General features: G+C 39.6%; 1 protein-coding gene and 1 pseudogene across 1 annotated transcript; both read left to right on the top strand.

The window, feature by feature from the left end:
• The first annotated feature begins 5445 nt into the window (after window positions 1-5445).
• Window positions 5446-6381, top strand: LOC103223755 (olfactory receptor 10J4). Its single transcript, XM_007976577.3, has one exon. It carries the CDS (start codon window positions 5446-5448, stop codon window positions 6253-6255), a length of 810 nt encoding a protein of 269 aa, XP_007974768.2. The 3' UTR covers window positions 6256-6381.
• A 6230-nt stretch (window positions 6382-12611) lies between these two features.
• Window positions 12612-13917, top strand: LOC103223756 (olfactory receptor 10J1-like; annotated as a pseudogene).
• The last annotated feature ends 343 nt before the right edge of the window (window positions 13918-14260 follow it).

Genomic DNA, 14260 nt, shown 5'->3' with positions numbered 1-14260 from the left:
GGCCCACAATGCAATAAAATAAGAAATCAACCAAAAAAGAAGTAGCCAAACTCTTCTCCATTAACCTCCTTCAAAGGTCTATATACATCATAGATAGTTAATAAACACATACATAGCATTTATTGTATGTTAGCCATTATTCTAAGCACTTTGAAATATTTACTCATTCAGTCTTTAATATTGCTTGAGATAGGTACTATTATTCCTCTCAATATACAAATAAAATTGAAGCACAGAGAGATTGAGCAATACGTCCAAGGTTATTTGGTTAGTGAGTGTCAGAGAGACACAAGTGCTCTTGACTCCTGTATTAAGCTTATTCTCTTAACATAAATATCTAAATAAACTATGAGGTAAAGAAGAAAGAAAAATAAAATTTTTAAATATATACTACTAGGACTTCACAAAAAGACTACAAAACTAATGACATACATCCAAAGCAGTTCTCAGAACTGCTTTATATATGTACTGGAAAATAATAAATGAATATTTAAATTCAAAAAGTTTCAAAAAGAGTAGCAAATCTAGAGAAGGTAAAAACAAATAATTATGATGAATTTAAATGCAAAAATAAAGAAAACTAAAACCATAGAAATTTTATTTTTTACGTTTGGATAGCTGAAGAGATTAATTAGAAATGAAACTCCTGACAACCATGATCAACAAAAATCAAAGAGACACAAGAAACAATATAAAGTAGGATACAAGGACAGACACAGAGGAACAAAATACTTATAAAAGCATATTTTGAACAACTATATATGAATTTATTTTTAAAAGGTATATAAAAAGGGCAGATTTGGAGAAAAGGATATATTACCATAATTAGACAAGAAATAGAAAATGTACTAGAATAAAAACCCCATAAAAAAGGAAATGCTAGTAGTGAAAAACCTACTCTTTCCAAAAACAAAGACATGAAAAACAACATCATGCTCGGAGGATAGAAAGGTGTGAGATTTTGCCAGCATTTAAAGAGGCTGCTAATTGCAAATCTTTCATACCAAAAATAGCCAAGTAGGAAAAGATAATTATCGGCCAATAATGGATAGATGAAAAAATAGTAAACTGAATCAGCAGTACATAAAAAGATCAAGCAAGGGTTTCCTTTAAAATGTATGAATGAGCCAACATTTTAAAAATCTATTAATGTAATTCATCCCTAACAACTTAAAGAATAAAAAAACATATGATTATGTCAATGAATGCAGAAAAGAAACTAGTTGAAAATTTAACAGACCATTTATGATAAACTTGCAAACAAATCAGGAATAAAAGGGAACTTCCTTATATCTGCCAGAGATCTATAGCAAGCATCATGTTTACTGGTTAATAAAACATGAAAAGCATTTAAAGTCTGAAAAAAGACAAAAAGTATCTGCAACTGTTAGTATTGAATATTATATTCCATAACCAAATGCAATGTGAACAGAAATAAATAAGAGAGATAAAAATCAGAACAGAAAAGACAAAGTTGTCAAAATGTGCAGATGATGTAATCGTCAATATATTTTTCTTCTTTGTCAGAAAAAAGCCTACATTCATCCTAGATTTTCTTAGCCTTTTTCCTCTAAACCCATCTTTCTTCAGATACACACCCAATAAAACTTATATTTTAAAAAGTCAGTCACTTTCCTGTTCATAATTTCAGTATTGGGGTTTTCTTTTCTTTCTCATAGGTTTCAATTCCATTCTATTTCTAATTTCAAAGAGCTACATATTTAAATAGCTACCAGGAGAACTATAAAGAAGAGACATTGACAAAAAAGGCCCAAGATTAACTGATTATTTCAAGGTCTTGATAAGACTTGCTGCCCAATTTTAAGCCTTCCTTAACTGCTCCCTAAAGGATTTCAAACAGTCCTAATGAAGTTACACACTGGCCATTCTCAAGCAATCATAAATATGCCGTAAATTCATCTCTTGCCTGTGGGACTTTGGATCTTAATAGCTTATGAGCTCAAGTATTTCCAGTTTCTGTTGGGTAAATGTTTGAGGGCCTTAAGAGAGATTATGTGGAATTGAACTGAATGCCTGGCAACTCTTCCATGCTTGTCAGTCTCTCCCAGCTTACTTGGCTTGTCAAAGACACCACAATAAACTGCTTTCAAATATTTATTTCTCAGTATGTTGGTACTCAGAAAGGAAATCCTTTCCATTTTCTGAGTCTCTAAGAGATAGGTACAAACTGAGCACCAGAACTAGGAATTACTGAAGAGCCCAAGTCTTAGGGTATCCTGGGGGATTTGATATCCAATTCTCTTCTAACCTTCAGAAAGGGCTCACCTTCTAAAAGAAGAGCAAGGATGGGTCAGTTGATCGTCTAAGTGCTGGAGAGAGAAAGAGAGGGCTACAGGAATTATTTCAGTAAAGGTCTTCCTTCTGATCTTCCTCAAGGAGAAGGTGCTCAGCTTTTTGTGGGTAACACACAGGGGTGGCCAGGTACTGCAAAGCAGGCAAAACTGGCGTACACTACAGGTACAGTGTTCCCAGTTTCTGCTGTATTCTATGTTCCTAGCATGCGAGAGACATTCTACGAGTATTTGCTGAAGAAATCAGTAAATGAATGAGTCATGGTTCCCACAACATTCAAATTGAAGAGGCCTCAGAGTTGGTCCTTCAGCAGTTAGGACAGAGAGACCCTGGAGTGTGAGTGATTTGTCTCATGAAGCTGCATCCTTACACACGATGGGTTCTGAGGCCCTCCCCATAATGCGATCATAAGGCATGAGGTCCTCTTCAACCACGGAGCAGTGCAGGACCTTATGCTGATGCAAATACTTCATTCCTGTGGGAAAAACCAAGACTGTCTAGTACTATCTGTATGATTGTTGATGAGCCACTTTTATAATGAGATCCCCAGACATCAGAGTGTTTGATTGTGCTATTGCTGCCTTGCAGACCGTCATTGTGGTTTTGGGGAGAGGGATTCCAGAGTCCCGGGAGAATGGTCCTCTTGGGCAACCAGCAATTCAGACTTAAAGGGACAGGGCAATGGAGAGGTGCAGGAGAGCCTGGTGCTGCTTTCTGTATGTTTGTTACTCCCAGATCTGACTGATCAAGGAGATAAATTAACTGACACGTCCTGGTAGATTCTGTTTTACTTCTAGTCCTCCATTTCGGAAAATTCTCTGTGTGCTGTGTCTGTCACAGTACAATAGGAGTCCTGGAAATTCTGGTTTCCAGTCTCACTCTCCTAAATCCTGAATACGCCTCTGTCCTGCCCAGTGATATATAAGTCACATTTCAGGACTTGATAATGCAGGGATTCTTGTTCTGTAACTAAATGTGACCTCATGGCCCTCATCTCATAACCTCATGACCCTCATCACTCTCTTTTATCTCCTGAGATAATTATCAAGTGGAAAAAATGAATATACAGCTGTGTCACAAAACTTAGGAATCAAAAAGCATAAATAGTGAAAAAAAAAAAAAAAATCACCCAGAAAGGATAATCTGGGTATCAGTCTTAAGAAATCATGGGCAAAGTTTCCAAAGCCTAAATGCCTTATCCAGCGTATTCCCATTGAAATGCTGTCCAGTCTCTTCAACCCTCAACAAACCATCTCCATCCCAGATTGTGCCACTCAGCTCTTCTTCATAGCAGTCTCTGAGATAGATATTAGCACAGTCTTCATCTTACAAGTGAAGAAATTGAGGCCTAGAGAGGTGAGAACTGTTTCCAAGGTCATATATGAGTCAGTGGGGCTTGAGTTTGATCACAGAGGTATTTAACTCCAGACTACCCTGCCCCCAATACCCACACATTTCAAAATCTAGAGTTGGAAGAGAAGTGAGTATGGAAAGTAAAGACCGGACCTTCCAATAGGGATTGAAGAAATTAATAACAACAACCATCCACGAACATGAAGAAAAGAAAGAGAGGAAAAAAAAATAAGGGGTGTGTGTGTGTGTGTGTGGGTGTATGCCTGGGTGGCCAAGCATACAAGTAGAACCCAGAGTTATGGCGAGTGGGGAAGGGAAGGACGGAAGAAGGGAGAAAAGCAGAAATTTAATGTAGTATTTTCCTGTTATGTATCAGGAACTGCACTTGGCAATTTACATACCTTAATTCATATGATCTCCATAGCAACACTATGAAGTAGATATTATTATTCTATTTTATAGATGAGCAAATGGAGACAAATGAAACGAGCAAAGAAATTCAGGCTTCCCTCCATTTACACTGGGGTTAAAGCCAGAGATTACTATGAACTTAAATATTTTGTTGTTTCTATTGCTGTTGTCTTATAGTTACTAGTATTTTAAATCTGTAAAAAACCTTCCAAGACTTTATTGTGTTTAGAGACTAAAAAACAGAAGCAGAAACTACCTTCACACAAAACGGGGAGACTCGGGTATTAAACACGTGATATTTGCGGCTATTGGAAGAAAGCAAGACTGAAAAGAGAAGTGGCTACACACCACAGAATGTTCTAGGTCAGCACACTGGACTATCCACACGGGAGAAAAGGGGTGTCTCCTCTCACTTCCTTATTCCAGACACCGGCCACTGTGAATTTGAACCTTGAGAGAAGGCAGTGCTTTCTACCTTGACTTACTAAATGGAAGCCCTTCTGAACACAGATGGAGCAGGTTTTGAGGAGAGGAACTCCAGAGTCCTGGGACACAGGAGAATGGTCCTCTCTTGACTTCCCAGGAGTGTGCCTCACACAGCCATCTGTTCTTAGCTTGAACTCATTCACTCTTTAGGTACGTCCCTTTGCACTGGCCTTCGACAAGCAATGTGCCATTGCTGATTTAAACCAGGTAAGTCTGAGTAGAGTTTCAGGCCTGGGCACACGTATTCAGTGCTTTCTCTGGTCTACATCTACATCTAGTTAAACCAGTTAGGGATTTCCAATACATACAGTCTCTGACTTTATAATAGTGTGAGAATGATATGCATACAGAAGAATTTATACTTCATGTACCTATACAACCATTTGGTTTTTCACTTTCAGTACAATATTCAAAAATTACCTATGATATTCAACACTTCATCATAAAATGGACTTTATTTTAGGTGATTTGCCCAGTTGTAGGCTAATGCAAGTGTTCTGAGTACATTTAAGTTTAGCTAGGGCAAGCTATGATGTTCAGTCAGGTGTATTAAATGCATTTTTAACATGATATTTTCAACGTATGATGGGCTTATCAGGATGTAGCCTCATCATACATTGAAGGGCATCTGTACTCAGTTTTCATAATTGCTTCGTGTCAACATACATATACTACATCTGTCCCCAAGTCTCAGGGCCCAGAGAACCTTGATGGGTCTTTCAGCACTTGCCCGTGTCTGAATGTTGAGAGCATCTGAAACCCAGAGTTACACCCCATTTCTGTGCCTGCATATGGCTGATGATCATCCTGGACCAGCCCAGTGTTTCCAGCCTGGATGCTCAACATTGCCACCTCATCTCTTTCAGACTCAGATTCTCCTCAATGCCAAGGCCCAATTTCATGGCTGTGACAGAGTTTACATTTGAGGGTTTCTCCATTTTTGAGTGGCATCACAGACACATCCTCTTTGTGGTCTTTTTGGTCTTGTACCTTTTGACCCTTGCCAGCAATGCTATCATCTTGACAGTTATCCGTCTTAACCATCAATTTCACACACCCATGTATTTCTTCCTGAGTGTGCTGTCTATTTCTGAGACCTGTTATACTGTGGTCATCATCCCACAAATGCTGTCCAGTCTCCTCAGTCCTCAACAAACCATCTCCATCCCAGGCTATGCCACTCAGTTCTTTTTATATCTCACTTTTGGTGTCAATAACTGCTTCCTGCTCATGGTCATGGGGTATGACCACTATGTGGTCATCTGTAAGCCCCTACGGTATTCGGTCATCATGGGCAAAAAGGCTTGTATACAACTGGCAAGTGGATCCTGGAGCATTGGCCTGAGCACAGCTATCATTCAGGTGTCTTCTGTGTTCAGCCTTCCCTTCTGTGATGCTAATCTCATCTCCCATTTCTTTTGTGATATCCGGCCCATAACAAAGTTCACCTGTGCAGACACTACTATCAAGGAATTTATTACTTTGCTCATCAGTCTCCGTGCCCTTGTTCTGCCCATGGTCTTGATCTTAGTCTCCTATGTCCTAATTGTCACCACCATCCTCAAGATTGTATCAGCTGAGGGCCGGAGAAAGGCCTTTGCTACTTGTGCCTCACACCTCACAGTGGTCATTGTCCACTATGACTGTACCTCTTTCATCTACTTAAAACCCAAATCCCAAAATTCCCTGTAGGACAGACTTATCTCTGTGACATACACTGTTATTACTCCTCTGCTGAACCCTGTTGTATACAGCCTGAGGAACAAAGAGATCAAGGATGCCTTGCTCAGAGCTTTGGGCAGAAAGCCTCTCTCTTAGGTGCTGGTCATTCAATAACAGTCAAAGAAAAAGAATTTGATGAGGTGTCACAGTGAGGAGAACAATCAGATGAGAGACAGTATGAGAGCACCAGGTGGCTGATCTAGGCAGCATCTAGGAATCTATTCATCTCATAGATTGAAACAAGGAAGAAAAATATTAATGAAAAAAGAAATAGATGGATTTACCAAGTCAGATATATGGGTTTACCAAGCATGATGAAAATCAAATAAGATAAAGGGTATCCATGCACTGCCCTATCATGTTAGATGTTATTCCTCTTACTCTTGGCATAAGGTATCGTAAACCAGTAGGGAGAATAGGAAGAATATATACTATCATATCATAGAAGTTTATGTAAGATGGACTTGACTTCATGAATGACACAAAGGGTACAAAAGGCCACCACCCCCTCTTGTCTGAGGATGGGACCAACTCTAGGGCACAATTCTAGATCCCTCCATTAGATCAGGCTGAAGTTACGCTCCAGCTAAGACCGTGTTCTTGCATAGTGATTCCCCTTCCCCATCCTGCTTCTCTCATTCCCTTTCCTCTGAGGGCACTCCTTAGTCAATCACTGTAACCAAGACCTTATTTCACACTCTGCTTCTGTGGAACCTGACCTAAGCAAGGTGGTACCTATGTCTACGGGGCAATTACTCAGACACTGCAAGTACTCTTTTTGCATCTGTTGCACTTAGAGCAGTGCCTGGTGCATAGTAGATGTTAGGTATTTATTAAAAGGAAGAAGGAAGGAAGGAAAGAAAAAGGAAAGAAGACTGCTGTGAGCAGCTAAAATACAATTAAAAGGTAGCTCTTCTCCCTTGTTTTCCTTTTATTATTTTAACACTTTCAGGCTGCTTGCCCCTCTTTGTGACATCTCCTTTTGGTACATTTATTGAATGTATCCTAGATAGTAGCTATTATTTTAAGTATGTTATTCATTTAATCTTCACTATAAATCTATGACATAGATATTTTATTATCCTTTTTTATGGATGAGGAAACTGAGACCTCAAATAAGTTAATTTCTCAAGGCAGAATCAGGATTTAAACACATGCAGCCCAGCCCTGAAGTCTGTAGTTGCATTGTAAACTCATGATGTTCATTTTAACCAGCTTTTTCCTCTATAATAACTAAATTATACTACTCCATACTCCTAGGAAAAGGAGGAGCCTCCACCCCATTCCAAATTGTGGATTTACACATATCTCGGATCCTGTTCACGATATCTTTGGACTTTACAATCAGTCTGGAAGTTCAATAATAGTGTATTATAATACACTCCATTTCCTAAAATAGCTTGGTGTATCCCTTTTTCACTCAGCACAACCCCAAAGAGGAAAATAGGAAAGGAAGTTTAAAGTGGGCCAAGAACTGTTATTGTTTACCCTGAACTCCCGCTCTAAGAACCAATGACCTTGAGTAGGAGATACTAAAACAGTATGATATTGTAGGTAGAGTACAGGCTTCGAACAGAGAGGCATACATTCTCAATCATAGATCCGCCATTACAAGCATGTGTCCTGTTATGATACTTAACCTCCCTAGTTTTTGTTTCCTATCTGCATGGTAAGGCTGACAATATCACCTCCCAGGGTTGCTGTGAGAAGTCAACAATGTTATGGACCTCTACATGGGAAGCTATCAGCACCTTCTCCACCACCACTCTCCACAGACATTACTCCTGGGTCACTCTGAGGTCAACATCAAGTCACTCCTGATGTGGACACAGAGCCCTAGCTTTAACAGTAGGATTCTCATTTGTTCTTTGTCAATAGAATTTCCTTTTACCCAGGAGGTCTTGACTTTGTAACTGGACTTCTCTTATAGTCCCTGATCCTGTGTTCTGGTAAAAGGAAACTAACTATTCTTCCAGTGTCTTCCAAGTACTGCTTCCTGGATATACCCAGGACTTTATTTCAGGCTCTGCTTATGTGGAACTAGACCTAAGCAAAGTGGTATCTATGTCTATAAGGAATCACTCAGACTTCACTCTGAGTGCTCTTTTTGTGGTTAATAAACCACTAAAAGCACCTGTCTGCATTTCTCCTCCAGATTCCTTTTATTTATGCCTGCCTTACTGACCTGCCAAATACATCTCATATCATTCCCTCTTCTCTCCTAGTTGTCTCAGAGTCACTGCAAGAAGTCCCAGGGTTTCTGTGTGCGTCAATTCTCACATGCAGTCTGAATAAATACTGACAAAAGCATCTGCAAGTATTTTTTAAAGTACCATAATTCATTTGAAAGCGCCAATTACTAATTCATAGTTCTCCTTTTCAGAACTTATTTTTCCTATCAATAGGTACAAATAGTACAACTATTATTATCCAAACATTATCAATTTGGAGATCCAAGAAATATTTGAACGTAAAAAGTGGTTTTCATACACAGACAATTTGGACACGCCAGCTCTAGGTGACAGAAATAGTGTGGAAGATGGTGTGGGAGTAGACATAACTTTAGGAACCTAGTTAAATCTGTTTTGAGCCCTATTCGGGGCCCTGAAAGACTCCCATTGACAATTCCAAAGCCTTTTTAAGAGGTCTAGACCCAGGATCCTAAGCTAAATTGAATGCCATAAACAAACTATAATAAGAACCACTGGAATCTGCTCCCCAAATAAAGCAGTCTGCAGAACTAGAAGATTTTATACAGCAAGTTCTTTTGGCTGTTTTGCCAGCTTTGTTTCTATAGTCACTCCACATGTGTTCATTTTTTTCTAGCATAAAATCCCAATATATTTGCTATTGGTGGCAGATTGGACTTTCTGTACATCTCTAATCTGTAAAATTAGATACTGCTACTGACTTCAGAGGGTTATTTGGAGGCTTATGTGAGACAAAAATCTGTGAAAGTGTTTGATAAATATTAATTGCTACTGAAGTGGTATACCTGTCCTTTTTTCCAAATAACACATTTTTATATCATCAACCCAGTCCCCCATTTCTACAATCTCCCTAATTTGTCCCAAAGCAATAGTATCATAAAGCCTTGAGCTCTTTTGCCCAATTCCACTCCTTTCCTGTTGAGATCTCATAGCCACCAATGATATCTAATCACGAACCTTTAATGTGCAGATCATCTTCTTTGATTCATCTGTTACAAGAAGAAGCTATATATATTTATAAATAATCAGAGAGTCGGCATGAATGAACCTGATGAGAGCAGTTTATGAAATTATTGGTTCTTTCCTCTCCTTTGAGCCACACATTGATTCAGTTACAAGTCCTATTGATTTCCCTCAGATGTCTCTCACATGTGTCCCTCCCCTCTGGGCCAACTGCCACACCTTTAGATCAATCCCAATTATCTCTGTTACATCAGCAGCCTAGTTGATTTTTCTTCCTCTTTTTTGCCAACTTCAAATCCATCTTCCCACCTCACAGGTCAATATACCAAATCCCAGTGCAGGCTATGTTTATTTATTTACTTATTTATTTTCAACAAGGAAGCAAAATCACCAGAAAGACCGGAAGAGGGCATACGATCGTTAGTGGTTAAAAAAAAAAAAGAGAATCACTTCCTTGAGAGGGCAGTTGCTAAGGAACTTTAAAGTCTAAGAGCAGGAGAGATAAGTGAGAATCACTTGAGAGGCTCTTAAAAGTGATACATTCAAATACTCTTTTGTTATCTGTTCTCACTTTACCTACACAATGTAATTTTCCATAATCAACCTGAGTGTAATCAAGGACTATCTCCTCCCTGTATCACTTACAGTTACATTTCAGTTGTTATGATTGTCTATCACCTGCAACTAAACCATGAGCTCCTCAAGGTTTGCTGCAGCACCTCGTCCATTTCTGTATTTCCAGCAACTAGCACAGGGCCTGACATATGCTCAGTGCTTAAAGAATGAATGAACGCAGATAAATATCACATGAAAGACTAAGAAATTGTTAAAGAAGTAATAAACAACTCATGGAAAGTATTCAGTGAGAAGTAAATTTGGAGTTGGGTCTTCACAGACAATTAGAAGCCTACAAAATAAAGGGAAGAAAAATCTGGGTAAAGAGAACAGAGTTCGAAAGCTAATTGCTGTTTCCTAGCCTTCAGGAGAAAACTTTTGGATCTAAAGATAGTGTACTCCCAATCCTGAATGCCACAGGGCAAAGACAGGCACCATGAACTGTCCTCTGCAGAATGATGACCATATTTAAATACTTCTATTCCAAAAAGAAAACCAGATTCTTATACTAGATAGAGTTCCTGCCTATAAGCAAAAGATCCTAAATTTCCTGAAATCCAAGGTGGTATGGCTCTAAGCCTGAGCTGCCTAGATTTGTCAGTATGGATTTCTGAGACACATCTGCAAAAAAAAATAAAAACTAAAAAATAAACCACTTGCACACATGCACGCTCACTTATTCAAATAATTAAAAATCAACTAAATAAACCAGCTTCCTCAAATATTATTCCAACTTGAAGCAAAGACTTTCCCCAGGCTCCCCAAGCACTAGCCTGGAATTGAGTAAATGAGCCTTATACATAATGAGACCTCCAGGTACCTGTTATCTGTATCCTCCCAGCCCCAGGGTGGCTCCCAGAATGTCTTCAGGGAGTGACCCCCAGAAGCCCAGCTGCCTGATCCTGGGAGAGCATCTTCTCTGGCTTCAAAGACTTTTCCACACAGAGGGGTTGTCAAGAATGCCTGTGACTCTCAAACCTGACTATATTCCTACTAGAGTGTGTTTATGCCCTGCCTGCTCAGCCTCAGGTCCTGCCGTAGGCACTCTTGGTCACCTTGCTCACCTTGGTCACCCTGTGCCTATCCATTGTGGCCAAGGGAGCCTGATATTTCAATCCTTACTCCTCAGCCTCCTCTAGCCCAGCTCTCCTGTTGTGCCTCAGTGCTAAGCAGAGTCATGTGAGTGGTCTTTAGAAGAAGGATTGAAATGGGGCTCATTACGTATGGGCTGACTTTAATTTATTATAGTATTTCAGCTCCTATCACAGCCGGACAGGTCTTCATAAGCTATATTTGCTCTTCCTTCCATTTCCTTTGAAGAATTATAGGCTTCCAAGAGTTGGGAGGATGCTAACCAAATCATAATAGCCATTCTTCTACCTCAAGAAAGACAAGTTTCAGTCAGATAAGATGACATTTTAGCCATGTGTTTCTCAGTGGGAACTCTATCGGTGTTTGGAATAAGACAATTCTTTCTTGGACAGAACCACCACAAGTTTTGCAGGACATTTCACATCTTGAATGGCCAAGAGCTTCTGTGCTCATTATTGTAAGAGTTAAAAGCTCTGCCAAGCATTTCTGATTTCACCATAGAGGCGCCATACCACTCCGCGGCTGGACTACTACGTAGTTTTTGCTCAGAAGCCTCACAGAAGACAAATGTCTTTAGACATATATTTTAGTATCAAATGATTTTCTTTATTGGAAAATATTCTCTATTGCAGCTTTACTTTCTCTTTAGCATTCTTAGTGTAAATGATTAACAGCTGGTCATCAACGTCTTTTAAATAGATTTTTATGAACTTGAAGAAAGTCTCCATGCGTACTAACCTTCATCATTGATGTGATTTACTTTATGCAAAACTTCTCTTTCTGAATATGCATAAGCAAATCAGAATATAATTTAAATACCCTACAGAAGCTTACTGTTTAAAGAGATAAAAATGTGAAATATTACATAAATTGAACTCATCCCCTTCCTTCAACAAAATGATGTACCTTTGGTGTAGCTGTTTTTTCATATTCAGGGTCTGCTTTTGCTTTAGGTGAGGGACACTTAAATTTGCTGTATCTTTCCTGATACAATTGTTTATCTCTGCAGAGTGGGTGTAGGCTTACTCACAAAGCTGTATTGGCTATAAATTTGCCTTCTGGTTTAGGGAACGTAAAGATGTAGCATAGTTTATAACATACGTGAATCAGTGCTCTGAACTGTCAGCAGACTTCCATCGCTCAGACAGAAGTGGGAGAGGCTGGTGGTTGGCTAAGATTTTCCTTTTTCTTCTTGAAGACAAGATGAACCTTTCTACTTTGCTTCTACTTCTTAAAGGATGTGCAAGGGGGATGATTCATAGTCTTGAAAGAAAAGGCATCACTAGTCCATCCCTAAACAAATTATTTTCAAGCACCCAATCCATGCATAATTTGGAGCTAGTGAAATATGAAAAGAGGTAAAAGGTATTTTAAAGTTGCTGAGCATTTGTGTGAGGTGAGGCAGAAATAATGGGGTAAAAATAATCCAAATAAACATGAGGACCTCCGAGTGTAACATGGTTTTATGAAGGGCTGAAAATGTGCTCTTGTCTCTGAAGAGTAGGAAAGAAGAGGAGAAAAGAGGAGTCATTCCAGATGTTAGGGAGGAAGAGTAGAAATGAAGTAGGAGCATGCACGGTTATACAGTGAAAAAGTGAGACTATGTGATTCTGTGATGCATGGAAAATTATAACAGATGGTCACAGAGTAAAAATATTTTAAGTAAAGATAAGTAAACCCAGGGATTAACTTAATCCACTAGGAAATATATCCCCAGATTTATGACTGAGAACTATTGAACTTCAATCAGTTTCAGAAATGTGCTTCCACTGTTTTACTGAGACTACGTGACTTTCATGCTTTTATGTTTCAGATTTGGGAACCAATCAATGAAAACAGAACTTTACTCTCATCACTGACTTTGTTTTCCAAGGTTTCTCCAGCTTCCGTGAACAGCAGATCACCCTTTTTGGAGTGTTCCTTGCACTATACATCTTAACCCTAGCAGGCAATACCATCATTGTGACCATCATCCGAATAGATTGTCATCTTAACACACCCATGAACGCTTCCTGAGCACGCAGTCCACATCAGAGACTGTATATACATTGGTCATTCTCCCAAGGATGCTCTCCAGCCTCGTAGGTATGAACCAGACCATATCATTGACAGGGTGTGCCACACGGATATTCTTTTTTGTAACCTTGGCATCACTAACTGCTTCCTGCTCACAGCAATGGGATATGATCGCTATGTGGCCATCTGCAACCCCCTGAGATACACGGTCATTATGAACAAGAGGGTGAGTATCCAGCTTGTCCTGGGGGCCTGCAGCATTGGGCTGATTGTAGCAATTACACAAGTGACATCTGTATGCAGGTTACCCTTCTGTGCTAGAAAGGTGCCCCACTTCTTCTGTGACATCCGACCTAAGATGAAACTCTCCTGCATTGACACCACTGTCAATGAAATCCTGACTTTGATTATCAGTGTGCTGGTGCTTGTTGTATCTCTGGGTCTGGTTTTCATTTCTTAAGTTCTCATTGTCTCTACAATCCTCCAGATTGCTTGTTGAGGGCCAGAAGAAGGCTTTTGCCACTTGTGCCTCCCACCTTACTGTGGTCACTGTCCACTACAGCTGGGCCTTCATTGCCTACCTCAAGCCCAAGTCAGAGAACACCAGAGATCATGACCACTGATCTCGGTGACCTACACTGTCGTCACTCCCCTACCGAACCCTGTGGTATATACCCTGAGAAACAAAGAGGTCAAAGATGCTCTGTGCAGGGCTGTAGGTGGAAATTTTTCCTGACCATTTAGGAAGAGCTCTCCTGAGGCTGTCAACATCCACACTAGGCAGGAATATGAGGTGTAAACTCGCAAACCCTTGTCTCCTAGAGACCTGCCTCTTAAATAAGAGGCAAAAGAGGAATAGCAGTTTCATAAAACTGGGAGTCTGAGCTTTAAATAAAGTTACTGGATGGAGTGTTATCCGTGTTTTGGAGGATAAATAGAGAGACAAGGATAAGATATGCCTAAATAAAAGGTCAGAAAGTAGTATGGGCTGAAAATTTTGTACTGACCTTTTGGTTTCTTTGTGAATCTCCACCTGATGAAGGCAATAGAAAGCCCCTTGAGAAAATGGAATCCAAGAC

Source organism: Chlorocebus sabaeus, chromosome 20 (genome assembly GCF_047675955.1).
Source record: "Chlorocebus sabaeus isolate Y175 chromosome 20, mChlSab1.0.hap1, whole genome shotgun sequence".
NCBI classification, from domain to species: domain Eukaryota; kingdom Metazoa; phylum Chordata; class Mammalia; order Primates; family Cercopithecidae; genus Chlorocebus; species Chlorocebus sabaeus.
The sequence above is the reverse complement of the archived record's forward strand: the minus strand, read 5'-3'. Positions and strand labels throughout refer to the sequence as shown.